Source organism: Stigmatopora nigra, chromosome 23 (genome assembly GCF_051989575.1).
Source record: "Stigmatopora nigra isolate UIUO_SnigA chromosome 23, RoL_Snig_1.1, whole genome shotgun sequence".
Taxonomy (NCBI): domain Eukaryota; kingdom Metazoa; phylum Chordata; class Actinopteri; order Syngnathiformes; family Syngnathidae; genus Stigmatopora; species Stigmatopora nigra.
The window spans coordinates 7,350,078-7,373,758 of NC_135530.1; the positions used below are offsets into that span (position 1 = coordinate 7,350,078).

General features: G+C 39.7%; 1 protein-coding gene, 1 long non-coding RNA gene and 1 other non-coding gene across 4 annotated transcripts in view; 1 reads left to right on the forward strand and 2 right to left on the reverse strand.

The window, feature by feature from the left end:
* Positions 1–23,681, reverse strand: part of LOC144181124 (uncharacterized) — an 87,462-nt gene that overhangs the window by 62,064 nt on the left and 1,717 nt on the right. The gene's annotated exons all lie outside the window — the stretch shown is intronic.
* Positions 1,992–16,940, reverse strand: LOC144181109 (putative RNA-binding protein 46). Of its 2 annotated transcripts, none has more exons than XM_077709411.1 (10): positions 16,630–16,940; positions 15,970–16,101; positions 15,522–15,702; positions 15,276–15,432; positions 15,088–15,208; positions 14,155–14,246; positions 13,800–13,983; positions 13,535–13,734; positions 2,208–2,310; positions 1,992–2,138 (listed from the first exon to the last, which is right to left on the reverse strand). In XM_077709411.1, exons 1-10 carry the CDS (start codon positions 16,646–16,648, stop codon positions 2,083–2,085), a joined length of 1,245 nt encoding a protein of 414 aa, XP_077565537.1. In that variant the 5' UTR covers positions 16,649–16,940; the 3' UTR covers positions 1,992–2,082. The 2 variants fall into 2 exon arrangements, with proteins under 2 accessions (XP_077565537.1, XP_077565536.1); XM_077709410.1 differs by having other exon boundaries at positions 1,997–2,144.
* Positions 22,273–22,345, forward strand: trnah-aug (transfer RNA histidin (anticodon AUG)). The gene has a single exon. It is a non-coding gene; the product is annotated as a tRNA-His (tRNA).

Here is a 23,681-nt window from a genome sequence, read left to right on the forward strand (position 1 = left end):
GGTTACTCCGGTTTCCTCCCACATTCCAAAAACATGCATGGTAGGCTGATTTGACACTAGGTAAGAGTGCGAGCGTGCATGGTTGTTTGTCTCCTCGTGCCCAATCCTCTCGAAGGAGATCGGACAATCTTCCACTCTGGACTGGTTCAGGGTGAGAGGGGCCGAGCAGGTGTGGTCATACTTATTTCCCCCGGCTCGGTGCCTGTGTGTTGGGGTTTACCCCGGTGGATGAGGGGGTGGCATCCCTCCTTCTTTGGGTGGGAGGACGTACCTGACTGTCGTTTGTGCTTATGGGATCCTCTTATTTCTGGAGTGGAAGTCACTGAGGTGGGTGGGGGTTGAACTCCCCCAGGGCTGCCATATGTCACCGATTGTGTCCATGACTTTGATGGACAGAATATCTAGGCCACAGGTGTCAAGGTGGTGGCCCGGTGGCCAAATCTGGCCCGCCAAATATTTTTTAATGGCCCGGTGGCAAAATCTGGCCCGCCAAATATTTTTTAGTGGCCCGGGAAAGTGAATCATGAGTGCCGACTTTCTGTTTTAGGATCAAATTCAAATGACGAGTATAGATGTATATGTGACATTTCCTGATTTTCACTTTTAAATCGGTAATTGCATTTTTCTTTAATCCATATTTTCTTTCTTTTTTCATTCAAAAATCATTTTGTAAAATCTAAAAATATATTAACTGAATATTCAGGGCTTTAATCAAGTTCATTTAATCCATTTATAAAATAAATCTAAAGATATCTAAAATGGTCTGGCACACATGAAATCGAGTTGACGTTAAAGCGGCCCACGAACCCACCCTTGATCTAGGCCAGGGGTGGCCAACCAGTCAGAGACCAAGAGCCACATTTTTTACCGTGTTACCGCAAAGAGCCACATTTTTTACTGTGTTACCGCAAAGAGCCACATCACACACATACCTTTGCTCAGCCAGATTTATTGTAAATGTCACACACCAGCATAGTAATGAAATAAATTGACTCCTACAGTACTAACAGCACAGGCCAGTCATTATCAACAATGAACATTGTGTGCACTGTCTCACACAGACAAACTCTCAGTTCAACCAAGTCCACAAACAAAAATAAAATAATTTACAATAGTGTTTTTCTTTTACTATGCATGTTACTTAGTGGGACTTCTGTCATGAAATCAGAGCCTATTTTTGCGCAACATTCGCTCCTTGTGAGCTGTCATTTATTATGAATGGCTTTTATAGCGCGCCCACCACGTGGGTGTACACCTCGCTCTCCTATTGGCTGCTCCCGGGTGAGCACTCTCGCCTTGGTTTGCCTCGCAGGGGGTGTGGCTTTTTCAGCCGACGCTCGATCTTTGGGAGACTTTTTGTGTGCGCGACGCTGTTCGTTGTTGCTTCTGGTTCACGGAAGCTCTCCCACTCTATAAAAACGTTTACTCAAATGACCTTGCTCCTACTGGGAAACTTTGAGGCATTTTCATCCCAAGCACATGCGCATTGGACGAAAATACCGTATTGAACTCAAGCGAAGCGCACACGCAAATAAAAATATAACACAAATACAAACTTTGATATGGACGTAAGAGCCACATGAAACCGGGCAAAGAGCCGCATGCGGCTCGCGAGCCGCGGGTTGGCCACCCCTGATCTAGGCGCACGCGTGGCGATGAGGGGGTCCGGTTGGGTGGCCTCGGTATTGCACCCCTGCTTTTTGAGATGAAGTGGTTCTGTTGGCTCCATCAGGCCGTGATCTCCAACTCTCACTGAAACGATTCGCAACCGAGTGAGAAGCGGTTTGGGATGGGAATCAACCCCTCTAAATCTGAGACCATGGACCTCAATCTGGGCTTCCGTGCGAAAGCTGCTACTCCTTCGGCCTGACTTTGGATAAAACGGAAGTTAAGATGAGGGATTATACATGCAAAGATGATTTTGTCAAATTTGACTTTTATTCAATAAAATACTATGATATGAAACATTAACCATAGAACAGTGACTTATACACAACTTCACTTTCCTTCAGGCCACAAAAAGGGCTACTAAATAAAACATAGCCAGTAAGAACAGGGAGGCCGAGGCTGGGCCAGATCATCTCAGGACTCGAACAGTCTCCCAAGAGACGTGATGTGGGGCCAATCACGCGCGAAGGCTGGGTCTGGGGTGGGGAAGCACAAACACTAATTGGATTGACTGCACTGATAGGCGTATGCATGCTTACCAAGACTCCACAATGTGTTGAACGCAGCCATATTTTTGGCATCATCCAGCCATCCACGTAAGAAGGCAGGCAAAATTCTGTTGGATGTTAGCGGCATCACCACCTACTCGCAAACACAAACAAACAGAGACACATAAAGGTCAATTACAGTAACCAATACATTAAAAACACTGAATAAATTATTCATTTGTATCTTTGTAAAATGGTGAACTAAGGGACTACGGAGAACCTCCCTAAACTCCGGAAATCCCCCAATACTGTGAATCATCCGAGTTACAAGTTCTGATGAATGATATGTCTTGTGCGACATCAGCGTAGCGATCGATTTGGAATCGATTGCATAGAAAGCCTCTATCCCTTTAATGTTGTTTTTTTTTCACAAGGGAAGTATTATTAAGGCTGATTAAACTTTTGTTTTGAAACAAATATTATCATTCCCAGGGTTTTTCTAAAGGAAGTAGGATTACTAAACAGCACAAGTCTGATCAATAAGCGCAAAAAGCATGGCAATTTGGATGAAACTTTTAATAAGAAACCCAAACACTCGCAGAAGTTTATGGGTTCGTATTCGCTGAAATATCCTACATTGGACCGACATTTGCAAATTGCAAAAATGCGAAACATGAATACACATGGTGAAATGACGCACGTGGAAGGACCCAAACACATAGATAAACATACTTTCATTATGCTGTACTTTTTCAATAGTTTGCAAAAACCCAATATTTCAATTATTTTAAAAACACGAAAATGACTATTTGATTTACCATCATCAAAGTTGATGACCCCGAACAGCTTTCAGTTCAACTGATGTAATAATTAATCCGAAGTTGTTTTAACCTTATTTTTAATTTTTTGACTTTTTCCCCAAATATTACGATAAAACTGCAGTAGCGGTCCGTGCATTTTCTCATAGCGCCTTCAACGAACCAATCCAATTCTCAAAAACGATTTTATGGCTATAAAACTTCTACTGCAGCTACAGCTCCGACACAAAAATCATCAATAATAACCTCATACAAATGAAATAATATTTAGGAATATAGCCATATTTTACTCACCAAAAATCTTTTTTTAACTGTACACAATATCTATTGTGAAGTATGAATGTATTTTATGCTTATTATTATGTCTTTTGGTTTACATAGTGTAGTCACTAGAATAGAATTTTGCATGACCCAGTGGAAACTTCCATCATGACACCTTTTAGTTAAGGGGGTGTCATCTATCACGACATTCCCATTTCTTTGTCTACTTCTTCCCGCCTTAAGTTTGTACCTAGGTCACATGACCCTTTGTTAATAAAACCAGCTCAACTGTTGGAGGGAGGCAGGGATTCGAACTGGTCAGGCAAGGAGATGGACTCATCTCCAAGCGCCGACTGCTCCCGACCCCTCCCTCAGCTGAAGTCTTTGAAAATCTCATCAAGCCGACTCTGCGTGTGCTACCTCTGATCCGAAGTTATTGAATGTATATGGTTCTAAACCTGACATCTATCCTCCTTTCTTTCCTCCTATTCTATTGCCAACGAAGCTAATGCTGAAAGTCAAGCCTATCCTGTTCGACTTAGTGCTGAAAATGTTCGTTTGCCGTTGCGACAGGTTTGCTTGCTTTGGAGGTGTCCGACCTTTTTGCTGGTGTCTTGAATAGTCTGTCTGAAAAATGGCTTTGCCAGCAAATCTGCAACCAAATCCATTTGTTTTCCTCCGTCGGCGATTGTGGGCAGAGTTTGCTCACTATGGCTTTGACCCGCCTACCCTATTACTAAACAATTATAGTTAGGGGAAAGCGATGACGTTTCCCGATGACTGACAGAAGGCAATGACGTATCCCTACGCCTGCGAGAAGGCCTGGTGTCACCAAATGGATTCTGATTGGTTAAAGCAAGAGTCTTATTGATGCTTGTTTAATGCACTAGGGCCTGCAAAACGGACCGTGAAGGCCTTGAGGCAGATTTCTGACCCTGGCAACAAATAAAGGCTGAAATGTGATTGGTTAAATGCTTCAAAATAAAAACACACATCTGGAAGCAGCGCAACCAGAGCTAAAAGCAATGAAAGGAAGCTAACAGACAATTTGGAATTATTTCATTAGTATTGATGGACAAAATATAATATGATTCAAATATTTCTTAGGCCAGTAGAGAAGGCCTTAAAGGCCCTGACGGCCCGCCACTGGCAAAAAGTAATATGCTCACAGAGACTCGACGTCACCGGTCAGGTGATTCTGAAGACCCCGGTGTCTCCTTTGCTAATATATTCATACGATTTTAAACAACATGCATAACAGAAGTCTAAACATTATTAAGAGTCCAAACTATTGTAGGTGTGTCGAATCTTCCCGAGAGAAAGTTGATGCGGACAACCATGAGAAGGCACGCTTACCAAAACAAAATCCACAGTTCCCAAGAACTTGTTGTTGAACCATAGTCTCGAGAAGTCCAGGTGTGAAGGAGATGTGACCTCCAAAGGTATTTTGGCTAACTTTGGAGCGAGCACTTCTTTTGCAAGAGATGTATTAAAATGCAAAGCGTTCATATATGTAATGTTTAATATACAAAATAAGGCAAAGTTTACATTTATAATAATGATGAACCTAAAATTCCTAATAAGCAGGGCGTTCCTAATAAGCAAAGCGTTCATACATGTAATGTTTAATATACAAAATATGCCAAAGCGTTCTTCATTGCAAGCATATATATATATATAATGATTATATTACAAGCAAATATATAATAAGGATAAACCTAACAATTACTGTCAGGTACACGGTGAGCATTGAACAAGGTCGAACACAAGTAAGCACACCAAGACAGATGAGTGAGATTTTGACGCTACTGCAGAAGGAGAACACCGTGAGCAAACAGACAGAGAGAGAGAGTGGCATGAAGGATGATGGATGAAGGCTGTGACACAGATGAAGGTTGTGACACGTATTGAAAGCTATGACACATATTGAAACATTCTGTTAGGTTTATCATTATTATAAATTTGCTTGAAATATAATCATTATATATATTTGCTTGTAATGAAGAATGCTTTGCTTATTTTGTATATTAAACATTACATATGTGAACACTTTGCTTATTTTGGATATTAAACATTACATACATGAACGCTTTGCTTATTAGGAATGTTAGGTTCATCATTATTATAAATGTGACATTAATTCAAGGCACTTATTGGTGAACCTATCACATCCTTTTTGTTTAATATTCAAAAAGGTTATTGACTCAAGGTAATTTCACAATCACGAAAAGAGCCGTTTTGTGCTCACAGACTTAACGTCGACAAAAGTTGAAGCCCGGAAAATCAAAAAGCTTTCGGTTTACTTTACATAAAAATAAGCAACAAAATAACTTTAATCTCATGATATTACGATTTGATTCTTGTTATCGTACAATCTCTGATTTCATATTTCAATTTTAACCTTGCAATAGTTCGATTTTGATATCATAATATTGACATTTCCAACTCTTGGATTATTACGATGTGTGACTTCTTGTAATTTCCCGCTGCACACTTGTCAGGTTCATTAATAATTACCTTCGTCCGTAATTATCAATAACTGCAGGAAGACATCTTATTCAATTATTGACATTTAATTAAATAGAAATGGATACAACAGATAGCCTCCGGAGGGGAGCATTACAGCAAGTGTCACCTTACAACTTCCGAACGTCTCCTCGAATAGACGTTTTCGTCCCATTCTTATGGTCACAAGTTACAGAGTTGTTGATCATTCCATCACGTATGAGTAAAAACAACATCTGGGACTACAATAACAATCAAAGTATTTTACTAATAACAAAAACAGGGACTAGACCTAACAACATTTAGATTAGAGTAATTATACAACCTCCTTGACCTAAGAATCATATAATATAATCATAATCATATAATCGTTACATACAGAAAAACCCGAAGTGTACGGTTACATAACGATAACAATATTCTTGTTATTGTCCGAATAGCCCTGTCCTCGTCACCAAGGGCCCACCAAATCTCAAGGACCCAGATTGGGTGGATTGTTTGTATAACCATCCTGGAACAGGCTGTCTAGGTTAAAGATGACTTGGTGTGACCTCAAGACTTTTGAAAAACAGAAAGAGAATGATTTAACAAAGTAATGAATTAATACAGAGAAAAGAAAGAGAATGATTTAATAAAGAAATGAATTAATATAACTATTATAATAGTAAAACAGAATAAACCCAACATTCCCCCGTTTTTATAATATGTATGTTATTAGTCATTTCTTAGTAATCACTAAATGGTAATGTCGGGTGACTGTGATTTTTCCCGCCTACTCCTTACTCCCATGGCTGGTCTGAAAGAGAAAAAACATAATTATTCGTCCAATTGGTCCTCGGATTTACCGTACTCCTGGACCTCACTGCTTTCCCCAAACCGTCCCATAAGATACAACTCATGTACTTTAGAATTTGTAGGGGCCATTGCAGTAGTTATAAGTCGGCTTAGCAAGGAGCGCAAACAGGGGATACTACATCACCCACACAATGTTAGGATAGCGGTAATTGTGCCTATAGTCCAAATCTTTAGATTTTCCAAAGGTCTTATCCCACCAATCTGACAATGCGGACGTATCTACTCCAGAGTGCTCTTGCATATTGCGGTTCAGTGTTTGCAGGCCAGTAATGGCCCTGGTGAGAGATCCACTGGGTGACGCGTTGTTCGGTATGAAGGTGCAACATTGTTTTCCAAACATTGCACACACGCCCCCTGTTTCAAGGATCATATCCACCGCTATGCGATTCTGGAACGCCATCAGACTGGTAGCTGCCAGTTGTTCCTTCATGGCCACAAATCCCTGTTCAGTATAATTTCCAAGTTTTGAACATTGTAATGTAAGTAATTTATTCTATCCACATTTTTGTTTGGGGTGATTAGAAGGAAGATAGACTCCCAACCTGCTGCGATCTGATTAGCCAGCTTATACTCATCTGGTACGCCCCGGGGGATGCCAATCGCATCAATGTATGTTGGATCTCCTTCCCTCCATGCCTCTCGACGATGTCGGGAGGGTCGACCCTTCACCTCCGAATTCTGAGCCGCCAATTGTATCCCCTCCACTGTGGATGGAAAAACAGACATCGGTAAGAGCAGTGAGACCAAAGTACCTAGTCCTGCCGCGTGTCGGCAGGAGTCGTATAATTTATCTACCACCCCGCCACCATAGGCCAGAACGTGGTATCAGGGGTGTAGTTTGTTTTAGAACGCCGGTACACCACGTCTCATTTATCGCCCCCAGCTTCAGACCATGCCCTGTAAGGTTTAAGCAGGTAAAATGATTAAACAGTGGAAAAATTGACTTCCTATTTACTGCGTAACAAGATAAACACTGTTTCAATATTTTTTCTTTCTTGCCAAGTAGGACACGTTTTTTCATTTGTAAAAACACTTTTCCCCAAAAGAATGGTGATTGAGGGAGTTGTTAGACCCCATCGTATTTTCTCTTGTCTGGTAGGTTATCCTAATCCTTTGTAAGATGGTTTAGTCTCAATTGAAACCATATGGAGACGTCAAACCCAATATAAAAGAGTTCCCTATAGTTTTATGGTATTGCTTGCTGAGCAATAATCTTTTCAATTAATATTGGTGTTTCCCGTATTTTATTAAGTCAGAAAGTTTATCTTACCCGTCCCCTCAATGTTTCAATTGAGACCACCCTTTTACCAAAGTAGCTCCACCAAGTGCTTGCCTTCTTTACACTCCATTAACAGCGCCCAATTATCCCCCGTTTGGGAAATCCCTGTTTCAGAAATAAATTTCACAGGTTAATATGTCAGTCCAAGCTTTCCAATCTTGACCAATTTCTGCAACAAGGCTTTTCCCAATCTTTAATTTTTTGCTGTTAATGTACCACACATATTTCCCACCATCTCTTTTTGTATGGCAACCGGGACGTCGCCGAGTCCAAATATATATTTTCAATGTGGAAATTTGATTTAGTAGGTAATGTTAATTAAATGTAAATGTGTATGTTTCTCGGTTTACCCTCCCGTAAGAAGGTGTATCCTCAATTGAAACGCCTCCGCCTTTTTCTCCAACTGGAGAAAACAACCCTACTGTGGAAAGGAATAGAATCACAATCATCATTAATCTCATTGCCCCAAAAGCAATAATTGTTTTCAACATGACTTTTTGTCTTTGTTTAGGGAGTTTTCCTCTTGAAACGTTTCAATTTAGACAACCTTCTTACTGTGGGAAAGGTGCATCCGTGTCCCCTTTCAGTAACAAGGACCCTCCCACTTTGCGTTGCTCCGATGTTTCTTCTTTTATGCTGCTTATCAGCATCCAGTCTTCAAGAATCACCGTCGCTTCGTCCGTTTCCTGTTGACAAGCAAAATCTCCCTCTGATAGTCTAAATTTGGTGTGTGCGTTTTTTTTTTTTTTTTTTTTTTCTCTGATAGATTCGCCTCATCATCCAATTGTCATTGTGTGGTGAATAATAACAATTTGTAAGGTCTACCAAACAGGACTTCATATAAGGTCCGCCAATTGTGGATGGTAGACAACTATTATATTAACAAAATGGGAGTCATTATCACTATAAATAGCTTCTGGAATTCCATATCGTGGAATGATATCTATATGATCTAATAAAAATAAAATAAAATCTATATGTATTTTTTGAAATGGATATGTGGGTATGCATATAGATTTAAACCCTAAGCCTTGTAGTGCCGTTGTAGCAAGGCCACCTCCCCCTTGTCGAGACATAGGTCTTCCCTTGACTCAAGCCCAAATTATTTCCTTTATTGATCTTTTATTGATAGATTATGTCTCGGTGGTCTGCCAATCAAAAAACACAAAAAGACAAACTATCATTCACGCTCACACTCATAAACAGAAGAATTTAGTGTGTTCAACCAGTCTAGCATCCATAATTTCATTTTGTGGGAGTAAACTGGAGTACCCGGAGAAAATCCACAAATTCTCGAGGACGCCATGAATACCCCACATTCCGGAAGGTCTGGATCCACCCCGCATTCATTAGTAGATCCTTTAATATACACACCCCCACTCTAGCATTTTAACCGTTTGTAAAAAATTACCTTCAAGTTTCACACAAAGTTATATCCTTTTTAATGCTATCAGTTTACCTGTTTGTTCCCCGAATTGAGGTGGGAATAGTTTCACATCTAAAGTTTTTATTTTTTACAGCCGCCATGACCTAATGGCCCCCTATCATGTTTTTGGAAAATCCCAATTCCCTCTAATAGCATGCCAATCACCTTTTAATGCGGCCATCCAATTTTGTTTCTACTTGTTTCAGGTGATAAGATAATCTCCCCCATTTGTAAAACAAATTCATCCACGCCTAATTTATACAACATGACGCCTATGGCCTTTATTACGTCGCCTTGACTCCAAATTCTATGAACCAAGATAACACGCCGAATTTGTAAGCGAATTTCCCCCATCCCATTTTGTTCATAGACAACCCATCTACCTAAAGCGTCACTTGTTTCAAAACATGAAAGGCCCCACTAGAATTCGTGCATCCAGCGCCAAATAGAGCCTATTTACACATTTGTCTCAAACTTGTTTTAGATATGGGGTCCCCAATTTCCCAAAATTTCCCAGAATTTATGTACTACCACATCCTGTCAAAAACCCAAAACGACTAACATAACCTGTTTCTAAGCCAGATTCTGGAATTTGGAGAATTTCTCCTTTCCCTCCCTTATCTAAGCTTGTTATTGTCACTCGTTATCACTGTAACATTCAGGCGTATTAACCCCATCGTTGCTAAAGTTCTAACCAATTTGCATGCCCTTAAAGCCGTAAAAGCAACGTTATTTGGTTGTATCAATTGACCAATGCTTATCCAATCCGTAATATCCTTAAAGTCATCAATATGACCTGTGACAAAGCATATTTCCTCCTGCCAGGACAACAGACAATGTTCTTTCAAGTGCACTTTGAAAAACATTCCATGTTACTCCATTCTTAGGGAAAATATGCTCATCCTAAACCAATTATTTTATTTACAATTCACCTAATTATTTGGATGAATGCCATGAATTTTATCATGCCACTATTGCATTGTAAATTTCCCATCTGATGTCGTTAACAGCCAAATAATTCAATACCTACTATACTTTGTAAATCACCTCATATGATGTTTACTTAAGACAAGAGTCATTTCCCATAGCCTGTTACCAAAACAAAAATCTACAACAATTAAATGAGAGAAATCAACCTTTTGTTAGACAATTCCTAATTACAAACTTTAATGTTTTAAAAACCTTATCGTCACCAATATACCATAATATTGTAAATTTTTTTCATCCTGGCCTTTTTTTCTTTTAAACAGCCAACCTCCTGGATTAAAGTATTTTGAACAATCAAAAAATTCTGAAATAGTATTAATATTATTTTATCCTCCAAAAGCTAGTTCCCTTTAACTAAGAGCCCTTTGAAATCCACAATTGCTCAAAAATGACTATTTTGGTCTATTTCCCAAATCCAAAGCTTTTTACCAAATCAACCTTTTACTGAACAGATTTTCTATCCTTTTAATACATTTCATTTTAAAACCCAAAATATCAATGCGAAAGCATTCGCATAACCTTGCATTTCTTGCAGCCCATGTATTGTTCTTATTCTGAAAAGTCCAAACAGAAAACGCAATTAGCCGTTAACTATGACCTCCACTCTTGCTGCGAAAACAGCATTGTTATCTTATGTTTACAAACCAGCTTTTTCCCTGTGCCCAAATACAACGCTTTTTAGAGAAGACAACCATTAAAACGTCAAATTTACCCCTCTTCCGATATTCAACTACATCACAATATTTTTCCAAGACCCCATATATCCAGAATATGTATGCTGCAAGCACAACAATATGGCAAAAACCCATTTTCTGCCCTCAAGTTTGCTTCAGCACCCCCAAGGCCAATTATTATTATTATAATGTCTTCACGGAAGGGATCACAAAATTTTAGTCGTTTACACGGTCCGAACGCTCCCGAAAGCCCAACACAGTTAAATCGTCTGCCCCGCGGCCCACATGTTTCACTCCCATCTAATCAGCAGCCGCTGCACCAGAAACGCTTCCCCCGCAGTTGACACATTTTTTGGCAAGTCTAGAGCATAATAAAAACACAGGTGACATTCCCTGCTAAAATTTAAATGATCATTTTGTATATATTCTTTTGTCTTTTTTTTAAACACCATCTTCCCGTTAGCGGACGGGATCAAAAACCAAGCTGCAATAAGCCATCACATTGCTGTAAATTGACAGTACATATAGGTTATATTAACAAAGCACCACCAGCACTTGGAAATAACCATTCTAATTGTTGTTATACAAGCCCAAGCATCACAAAAAAACCCAATTTATTGTAATCACAAAACGTCATACCCGGATTAACCAAATTAAATACCAGTGTCCCCATTAATTTTCTAGCTCCCTTTATTTTTGTTAAACTTCCTCCGCGCCCGTCACCTATCTCGGTAAATATTTTCCCCGTCAGCCGAGGAGGCCCCGCTATTTTTTCCTTACCAAACAGTACTTTCCCGCCGCCACGGTCTTAAATACATCCCCGTTATCCGAGGGAGCCCCCACTATTTTCCCAAAATAGTATTTTTTAACTTCTCCCCGGCCTTATTTCGCCATTAGTGTCTGTGGAACAAGCTGTTACACTTTTATCCACTCACATATTATTTATATATGTATATTACCTCTATGCATTAGTGCATATATTATCCTGTATTCTATGCATTTTAAGCTGGCCAGCAAACCCATATTTATTTATCCATAAATATAGCTGTGTAATATTTTTAAAGCGCTTTGTCTTTCCAATTTTTTTCCAATCCTTACAAGTTAGACGTATTTTTTGGATCGTCATCCAAACCCGCCTTACAACACGTGTTTCCCATATTTTACTTTTATTTTTTGTAGTGAGTTCGTGTGCCTCACACAGTTAACTCTATTATTTATTATTATTATTAATATTATTATTATCTATTCGACTGTATCGACTGTATCTCCTAGGCCTTTCCTAATTTTACTGCAGAAACCACACAAACACCATACAACGTATATTCGTGCCTACCCTTTAGACACAGGACACTCCCCGGCCCCAATATTGTACCTCTAGTACAATACATTCGTGCCTACCCCTGAGACACAGGACACTTTCCAGCAAAGTGCCCCACCGTACCTGCCATTGACTAGTATAAACACAGGGTTTTATCGCCGTCACCCAGGACGCGAAACCAGCCCAACAATGGGCCTCACATACAATGTCCCTTTAACGCATTTGTAAACACCTTCACAACATGCAGACATTAATGTGGACTTACCCGAGATCCATCAGATGTCTCCCTCCAGCAGGAAAAGTCTTCAACCGCCGAGAATCCAGGCGCCCCCGTCGAAAAACTCCGGCCCACCAAGGGTTTTGAAGACGCCGTGCGCACGGTCACTTACCAGATGTCAAACAGCAGCGCCTGGGTTCTCGCTCCGGTATATTGACCTCCATGGCTCAGAAGGACCAAAATGTCAGGTTCATTAATAATTACCTTCGTCCGTAATTATCAATAACTGCAGGAAGACATCTTATTCAATTATTGACATTTAATTAAATAGAAATGGATACAACAGATAGCCTCCGGAGGGGAGCATTACAGCAAGTGTCACCTTACAACTTCCGAACGTCTCCTCGAATAGACGTTTTCGTCCCATTCTTATGGTCACAAGTTACAGAGTTGTTGATCATTCCATCACGTATGAGTAAAAACAACATCTGGGACTACAATAACAATCAAAGTATTTTACTAATAACAAAAACAGGGACTAGACCTAACAACATTTAGATTAGAGTAATTATACAACCTCCTTGACCTAAGAATCATATAATATAATCATAATCATATAATCGTTACATACAGAAAAACCCGAAGTGTACGGTTACATAACGATAACAATATTCTTGTTATTGTCCGAATAGCCCTGTCCTCGTCACCAAGGGCCCACCAAATCTCAAGGACCCAGATTGGGTGGATTGTTTGTATAACCATCCTGGAACAGGCTGTCTAGGTTAAAGATGACTTGGTGTGACCTCAAGACTTTTGAAAAACAGAAAGAGAATGATTTAACAAAGTAATGAATTAATACAGAGAAAAGAAAGAGAATGATTTAATAAAGAAATGAATTAATATAACTATTATAATAGTAAAACAGAATAAACCCAACAACACTGGTTGGGAAATACTATGTGAGTCCATAGTGCTCAGATGCCCTGTAAAGATAACGGTCTCGCAAGATGAACGGATGAATTTAATCAAAGTGGTTACCTGGTAAACCAGCCACAGGTTCCCGCGCGGATCCAGCAAAGAGTAAAGGTTGTATTGTGGGGGTGGTAAGTTGTGCAGACCACAGTACAACTCCAGCAGGCTGACAGCAGAAGTGATCTGATCACGCTGGAGTTGCGGCAGGCCGGTGTAGGAGATCTTCATGCCAGGAAAGAGCGGGGTCACAGGATGGTTGCTGTATACTGTACAGAAATAGAACTACACTCAAACCAAAAGTACTGAAGAGATAGTTTGTCTGATTGTTCACCTCGGCCTGAAATAGGACGAAAACTCCACTGCGGAGAAGGTGGATTGGTGGAATCCACACCTTCTCTGATGTGCCCGCCAATGGTAGTGCCATAGTTGCCCCTCACCGCACCTGCTCCGATGGGCTCCATCTCCTCCCGCTGCAGTGTTTTCGCTGTTAAGCTTGGCGAAGGGTTGTAAAGTGCCTGAAAAGCCCACTCGACTTTCACGATAAAAGAATTTTGCTGCATCCGCTTCTTTTTAGCACAACGTTTCTCATGTTGACCACACCCTATGGACTCTGATAATCATGGAATTTACACACATTCTTCATTCTTTCTGAATAGATCTCTCTATTCCAACAAGATTTGACTTACTTGGCCAACACTGGCTTTTGGAATCTGAGCCTCTTTTCTGTAATTGGGCTTGGGCCAGTTCACCCATTGGTTCTTGCCCAACAGCCTCATTCCTGTGGTGCGAAGACAACAGTCAGAAACTTCACAAGTAATACATCTTCATTCTTAGCACTGCAATTACAGCAGAGTTGTGAGGTCAAAATAAAATAAATACTAAGTAACCACGATCACGACATAGTATTTTGAAATCAAAGTGGTTTCTCGTAATTTACCGCGGCACACCTGAGCATCGCTCACGGCACACCATGGTTGGCAAACACTGCCTTAGACGGGCAGAGAGCATTAGAAAAGACAATAGTACTATACGCATCCCGGCTTCCACCACTCCACCCTGCTGCTCTCGGGGAGGCGCTACAGAGCTGGAACTGACAAGACTAACAGACTCAAGGACAGTTTCCTTCCCAAGAGCTGTCACCATACTCAACTCAAGGTCTGCACCTGAAACTTAATCCAGACTTATTACTTCTACTCATACATATTATGTTGACCACTTATTTTTGTATTACTATTTCGTGATTATTTATTTATCATTACAATTTATCATTACTGGACTTCAGACTGAACAAGCCCGATCCGCTCTGCTGACCTCACTTGGACTACATATTTATTGATGATTCATTTGTCCGTCTGTTGTTATTTGTGCACTATGTGGCGGAAGCTTTAAATCTCACTATACTTGTATAATGACAATCAAAGCATTCAATTCAAGAAGTTGTCACAAAACCAGATTCAAGAATTAGCGTCACTAAAGTAGGACATCTACTTCAAATTAAAAACGATATTGGGCTAGACGAAAACTTAGTTGTAGCTCCAAATGTATTTTTAGAACAAAGTTGAATTAGCATTTTAAACTATTCAAAGTATTCTAATCGCAACTAGTGATAAGCCCATTACCAATCAAATCCCTGCGAGCAAATCCAGCCTCCTTGTGTGTCGGATACAGAAGTAAGGCAAAACCTTGGTTTTTGTCAGTGCCGCTTGGAGGCACGATGACATCCTGCAGGCCATCTGTTACCTAAAAGGAAAGCTAGAATGAGCGAACAGTGCTGTCTGTGTTTATTCAAATAAACTCTTGTGTGTACCTTTGTGACCTCCTCCATGATCTCCTCCTTACTTTTGTGGGTGGGAATGTTCTCAAGTAAGAGGTGGCAATTATTCCGAGAAGGGTACACGGCAAGAAACTTCCCTGGAGCAACTTTGCGATGGTGAAGCATCCGAACAGCTCGGAGTGCCTCCTCCCTATTCCACAGTCGGCATTATGAATGAGCGCCAAAAGTTGCTCCTCCACAGAAAACAAAGCTGCAGCTTGATTTCAAATTTCAGCTTACTTTTTGGTGTACAGGACAAAGGCATAGCCACGGTTGTCTCCATTCAACTCCATCATCAGCCTCAGCTCGTAGATGGTTCCAGCTGTGTTGAAGAGGGGGACCAGCTCATCTTCAAACATGTCTCTGGGAATGCATCCCACAAATACCTCACACTCAATCCCAGGAGCCGGACCTTCCCATTCTGCAAGTTAAGAATTTAGTCATGAGTAACTTACCGACCGTCTGATTTTCACCTCCATATTCATGGTTTTATTAGGGAGTACAAATGTGTTACTTTTGAAGAATATGACATATTTTCCTCATTCTTTTTAGTATAGCTGTTTAAGGAATTGGAGTCAGGTAAAATATTTATAGTCTAACAGTTTGAAGGGAAAATCTTAAGAAAATCATCACAAGGTATTTCTGAGGTACTGTATGAATCAAAAGCACATAAGCCAATTACACTCACCAGCTGGTGGCCCGCCATACTTCCTCTGTTTCTTGTTTTTGGAAATTGAAGTCCTGTACTTTTCTGTAAGCATCACTGGATGGTGCACCCCTGAAGATGAAGCCATCTGTCTTGTCAGGTCCTGGTGGCTCCCTGGAAGACCAAGATTTTTGCAATATACAAATACAGTGCTACCTCAACATTCGAGTGCCCCGACATACGAGCAATTCGAGATACGAGTATAATTTCGGGCAGATATTTATCATGAGATACGAGACAAATTTTCTAAATATGAGCATACAGTGGACGTGAGGGGCTGCTCATAAGAACATCATCTAGCACTGGGCGGAGCGTTGTAAATTAATTAATTAATTAAAATGTTGCCACTGAACAAAGTTAAACCGGTAGGTCTGAAGTCAAGCAAAAGTGGATTTGGCACACAAACTAGAATGTCTCGGTCGGTATACGACTCAAACAATAGCGTATAAAAGTTAAAATACAGGTATAACCTTTCATTTAGACTAATGTAGAGTGAAAAAAAAGTTATTTTTTGATTCCAGAACGGGTTTTACATTTCAGTCAAGTGACTATGGTTATGCTAACGCGCTAACGGTTTGCTAACAGTTAGCAAAGCGTTTTTAGTTTTTAAACGATATTTATCAAGACTCACAAAACACTTACCATTGGTCTGTTCCGCCATTAGATCGCACTTCTTTCTTTTACAATCTGAAATTAATTTCTACTCTAGCAAGGAAGCCGTTTAATTTTCCATGAACAAAAAAAGAAGACCCTCAGTGCTGTTGACCAATCAAATGGTTGATTTGACTGACATAAATGTGGGCGAATCAGAACAAGCGGTGCTGCAGCCTATCCCAACCAGCTAATTGAACTGAAGCGGTAGCCAATCGCAGGGCACAGTTAGACAAACGACCAGCCATAGCTAGAGGCAATTTAGTGTTCAACCAGCCTACCATGCATGTTCCGGGGATAAGTGAGGAAACACACACAAGACCCTCATAACTGTGAGGCCGATGCACTAAACATACGACCCGCGGGCCGGATCCGGCCCGCCTGGTGGTTTGGTACGGCCCGGAGAAGGAAGCTGCATTGTATAAAAAAATATGAATTTTCTTTGAAATTTGTAGTCTTGTATTATCCGCTAGGGGACGCAGTGGTTTAGTACGTGCAGACAACATGAAAGCAACACATACTTTATTTATGTTATGTTATTCTCTTGTTCATAATGTATTGTTCATAATGTAAAAGGTAAATTCAGTTAATAAACATTTTGATAATTTACTCATTCTTTGCACTAATTATTAGTATTAGTGACTAATACAAAGGAAAAAGTGGGCTTATTGTTAGTTCAATGTAATTTTGCAATGAGTTTACCGGTCTGGCCCGCTTGATCTCAAATTAAGCTGTATTCGGCCCGCAGACCAAAGGGAGTTTGACACCCCTGCACTAAAACCCCTTCCAGCGGTCCACCCCTTCATATTTCAATTTTTTTAAATGTTGCCTCAATCAAAATATTTATTTTCAATAAAAAAAGCCACAACAATAAAAATAAATAAAAAATTCAATCAAAAAGGGTTTAAATGCAAACATATTATTGAGACAAAAATGCACTTGAGCACATTTTTTTTAATTGAAAATGACTTTTTTGATTGAAGTGAATTTATTTGTTATGAAACAGCATATTTGATAGAAATAACGGTATTTTGTATTTGGACTGTGTTTTGGGTTTAATTAAATCAAAAACAAATATTTTTCAAAGAAACACATTGTGAATCCCTTCAAGAAAGAAAATGTGTTTCAGTCAGCCTACCATGCATGTCATTGGAATGTGGGAGGAAAACGGAGTATCCAGAGAAAATCCACGCAAGCTCAGGGAGAACATGCAAACTCCACACAGGTGGACCGATCCGGATTTTGAGCGGTAACAAAAAACGGTCATTAGTTTTATTTCCACAATAATTAGCTGTTTATTAAATCTCCTGACCTATCATCAACACAGACGATAGATGATTGCTGACATTTATTATAGTTAATACAGGAAGTGAAGACATTACTAAGGTTAGGAAACAACGAAGTTTTGGTGAAGCCATAAAAAATGTGACATTTTTGGAAGTTTAATCCTTGAAAAAAATATGATAGGAACATTGGTGCACTTGTAGAATCCAATTGGTAATAATGAGATAATGCGATTCTTACATGATTTGTCATTAATTGCTTATTGCTAAACCGAGCCCCAAAACACTACCTTTGCAATAACTAAGAAAAAAAGGAAACATCAACAGAAATACTAAAATAATTTTCAGAACCAGGACATTTGACAGTGAGGCAATTCTTCCAAGATTTTCCAAGTTCCCAACATTCAAAATTCTTCCAAAATGTGCTGTCTTGTGTGTCAGGCAACCCCCTAAAAAAAAAAAAAGTCTGCTGGTAATACTTCTGACTGCAGAAGAAATGGGAAAAGATTGCCACCTATTTGAATTGAGACAGGGTCTCGGACAAGCTAATGTCAGGCTAAGTGGAGCACTTTTCAGGGGTTTCAGCCCTCTTTGAGGTCCATCCGTCTTCGGGTTCAGGCTGGTTGAGGGAGTAGTCGGTTCCGGAGTGACCACCTAGTGTCAACGTAGGCCCTTTTATGATAAACGTCCAATGACATGGCTCTTCAAATCTCAAGCCCTTAATTGGGTTTGTCACTCCTCAATGTCCGATCCATTTGTGAATGAAGGATGTCTACCAACGTCAGCAAGTTAAGCAAACGTTTGGGGAGAGAAGTTTCATGCGCACCATGTGAATGGAGTCAATCTGTGAAAAAGACAAACATCATCAACAATGAAAATGGAACCAAAGAAAGGGGAGAAAAAAAGGATGACAAAAATGAAATCAGGTTATTAAGTCATTTAAGTCACAATAGAAGTCAAATGTAGTACATATTACTATTGTAAAAACAGTATATCATATATGTAATATTTTGAGAATAGTCGCACGTTGAAGTAATATCACAAGATTAACATTGTGATACTAGAATAAAGCCATTGTACTGCATATGATGACAAAATTATTCGAAATGAATAGGAATAACTGAACTGACTTCTTGACTTCCGTTTGAATCCGATTTTTTCCTCAATAAGTGTTTTTTTTCAATACTGATTCCGATGCAAAATGTAATGTAACTAGTAAATGACTAATTACTATTTCTACAAAAGTAAAAAAAATGCTAAAAACTTAACCCACTCAACAGCAAATCCCCTGATACCATGTCAGTCTAGTTTATTAATTACCTACTAATATTTTATGCTTAATTGAGCTCAATTAAATGCTTTTCATTGTCGTTTTACAAGTACAAAGAGATTTAAAACTTCACTACAAAGTGCACAAATCCAACAACAAAGACAAATAAATAATACATATTTTTTAAATCAACAAATAAGTAATAAATCATTTTTTAAAAAATCAAGAAATAAGTAATAAATAACTAAGTAGTCCAAGTAATATCAGCAGTGTATTGTGTCCATTAGTAGGGAGAGAGCAGTACTGATAGGCTCCAGCACTCCCGCGACTCTAAAGAGGATAAAGCAGTTCAGAAAATGAGATGAGATTTTTGTATTGTCCTTCCTCTTTCAGGCCTGACCAATAAGTAAGGGGAATTCGGGTATAATGGGCAGACCTACAGATCCTTCTGAGTGTAATTATCTTTGTTTCTTTGTTTTCAAAGGAATGATTTCATAAAATAAGCCTCAAGGAGGTTTTACGAAAGCTCTGCACAAATATTATTAGCAAATCATCATTTATGATACATTGGCTAGGTTTAGTACAAGCCTTGCCTGAAATTGTATGTATTCTTCCTTTACATAGTCGCCATCATTTCGTTTCTTGCCACCAATGAAGAACGCTTTGTTTGTCCTCATTCAAGACGAGATTTGCCGAGGCGTCTTGAAGTCCTTGCCCCTTGTGTTTCGGCTCATAGGATGAGATTGATAAAGTGTTTTAAAAATTCTGACGTCTCAATTGTGTAATCCACCCCCTCAACTTCAGAGTTTAACGTCCATGTAATCAGGGCCTACCGAATGTAATCAAAATGGGAAAAAAAAGCCAGAACGCCTTTGGGGATTTGCCACAAGCGGTTTTCAACATCTGTCCATAGCAACCTTCCGTGAGCCAAAAACCTGTCGCAGAAGATCCTCCCGATGTCCTTACGGTGCGTCCTCAAGAAGTCAAGATGATGTAATGTCTCTTGAATCTGATGAAGAGTGCGTACGCACAAATTCTCAACATCCACCATCAAGCAATATTTGTGTCTTGCAGGTTTCCTGAAATATATTGGTCCTGAGCAGCAGGAGTCAGAGTCTCCCCATTTAAAAGAGGAGGAGCCAGATCCCCCTCAACAGCGAGAGAGAGAAGAGCAGCAACTTCCAATCAAAAGGGAGTAAGGGCTGGCATCCGTTAAAGAGGTGGGAAATATCAGCAGGTCAACTGGTGAGCCCTTGAAAAGTCAAACTGTCTGAATGAGAGGAGGAGCAGCCTCCGAACGGGAGGGGCAATTTCCTCACTCCCCCATCAGATAATGAGGACGCCACGTCTTTCTCTCTCCTTGCATTGATCATGATGATGGTCACAAACAAAGTTCCCAGTGTAAAAAAATCCTGCAAATGCTCCTTGTTTGGGAAAACAATAGGTACTAAAAATAATTGGGAAAATCATGAGTAACCACAGTGGAGAGAAATCCTTTTGCTGCACAGAATATGGTCGAAGATTTGCTCATACGAGACTTAAACGTACCGGCACTGGGAAGAACTATTTACATGCTCAGTTTGTGGCCGCATGTTCAAAAAATAGACACGCAAGGACCCACAAAAGAGAAAAACCTTTTTCCTGCTCAGGTTTTGGTACAGCATTCACAAAGAAGGGAAACCTAAATATTCAGACAAGATCCCACACTGGTGTAAAACTGTTTTATTGCTCAGTTTGTGGTAAAAAAAATTCTTCAAAGCATTGCTAAAAATTACACACAACAATCCAAACTGGTGAAAAAAAAACATTTTTCCTGCTTAGCTTGTGGTCAAACATTCAGACATAGGATAACCTTCAATATTCACACAAGAAGAACAAACTGGCGAAAAAGCTTTTCCCTGCTCTAATTGTGGCCAAAGGTTCACTCAGAAGGAGAAAGTTAAGAGACGTTTGTGTGAAAAGTAGTGAATTATAATGGCTTTTTACCTCGATAATCATCCATTTCTTTTCTAATCATAATAACATTTTTTGTCATATTGCGAAGGCCTTCTTGTTATTCAATTTAATCCCTCTATAAATATTTTATATATTATTATTATTATAACATTTTATGTCATTTTATTGTTCCTCACAGCTAGATTTGTTTATGACCAAATAGGATGGGACTTTATTAATCAAACTGGTTGAAAACCTGGCCTACCTGTGTGAGTTGCTATCCTTGGTTAGATTTCTCATGAGCCAATGAGCCACTGTATAACCTACCTTGCCTCGGATTAATTAAATTTATATGTCAAGGAGGGTTAGCACTGAACAAAATAGAGTTCAGTAAATGTTAGCGAGAGCCTTTGAGAATTGACGTAATTCATGTTGACATTGTGAGAAAGTACTGCGAGCAAGCACATCACCTCATTGAGCATTATTAATGTCATCAATTTCTTCATGTTCGACTCCTGGCTTGCTTGGTTATCTGTTTTTATTCCTGATACACAATTGGGAATACATCACTTTGATAATATTAACCCACAACATTTGGATTACCATGGGCCCTATCTCCAATTGACAGGGCTAGGGTCGCAATGGATAACGCGTCTGACTAAGAATCAGGAGATTCCAGTTCCGACTCCTGGCTAGCTCGGTTTTCTGTTTTTATTCCTGATACACAATTGGGAATACATCATTTTGATCATTTTCACCCGCAAAGTTTGGATTACAATGGGCCTGTTGCACAATAGACAGGGCTCGTGGCGCAATGGACAACACGTCTGACTACGACTCAGGAGATTCCAGGTTCGACTCCTGGCTGGCTCATATTTCTGTTTTTATTCCTGATACACAATTGGCAATACATCACTTTAATAATATTAACCCACAACATTTGGATTACCATGGGCCCTTTCTTCAATAGACAGGGCAAGTGGCGCAATGGACAACGTGTCTCACTACGAACCAGGAGATTCCAGGTTTGACTCCTGGCTAACTCGGTTATCTGTTTTTATTCCTGATACACAATTGGGATCACATCACTTTGAAAATATTAACCCACGACAATTGGATTACCATGGGCCCTCTCTCCAATTGACAGGGCTAGTGGCGCAATGGATAACGCGTCTGACTATGAATCAGGAGATTCCAGGTTTGACTCCTGGCTAGCTTGGTTATCTGTTTTTATTCCTGATACACAATTGGGAATACATCACTTTGATAATATTAACCCAAAACATTTGGATTACCATGGGCCCTTTCTCCAATTGACAGGGCTAGTGGAGCAATGGATAACGCGTCTGACTACGAAGCAGGAGATTCCAGGTTCGACTTCTGTCTAGCTCGGTTTTCTGTTTTTATTCCTGATACAAAATTGGCAATACACCAACACACCAAACTTTCACAATAAAAGAATGCTGCAGTATCGATTTCTTTTTAGCACAAAATTGACAGCACCCTTTCGAATCTGTTGATCATTAGAATGGAATTTATAGATGTTCTTTTTTCTTATTTAGGAAATGTTTCTTTCTAATTCCATTGATTAAGATTTGACTTACTTTGGAATCCTTGTCTCGTGGAATTTGAGCTTTATTTTTGCTTGTTTAGACTTGTACCAGCCCACCCAGTGGGTCTAGCCCCACAGTTTCGTTCCTATGGTACGAAGACAATAGTCAGGATCCTCACAAGTACTACATTTTATCCTTACAAAAATAACTTACTCCCTTACAAACTGAATTATGAAAATTACGGTATATTTTTGGGATTAATATGGTGACATGTTGAAGTAAGTGTGCTTTATGAATTAAGCAACTCAAGCCACCATGCATCTTTGTTTTAACATTGAAGAATGCTTTCAAAGGCATCTGGCTTTGTCAACTTTCCCTCAGGGGCAAATTTCAGACTTTGCATTTTAAAGACAAGAGATGTGATAATTATCATTATCGACTGATCAGAAAATTCCTTCTCATATCGCCCAACACTAGTCATTACTATTGTGCGTGAGTGGTTTTTCTAATTAGATTGATGGTCGTTTTCAATTTGGAAATGTTTTGGATTGGATTGGATAACTTTGTGTTACGATCGCGTAGTGTGACGCGATCGGGGGGGATAGTGAACCCAGGTGCAGAGTCGCCGAAGCAAATGGATAAGGGAAAGGCAGATATGTTGCTCTTGTAGCTTGATTTAATAAACGGGGTAACATAACATAAACAACTTAGCTTGATCACTTATTACAAACGAAAAGAAACATGCAGCGTGGCGTGGCGTCAATGTGAACAGCATGACTACGAGGAAACACAGGGAATGAGAACAGAACGTTCCGACAGCGTTCACAGAAAACCATAATGCTTAAATAGCAAAATTAACCTAATCACGTAATTAGCCACAGCTGATAATAATCGTGACATCATGCCAGGAGGGGCAATCCAGCCACTCCTTACACTTTGTTCATCCCGTATTCGGGAAATGTCATCGTGACAGTCGCAAGAGGGTGAGAATGCAGATACAGG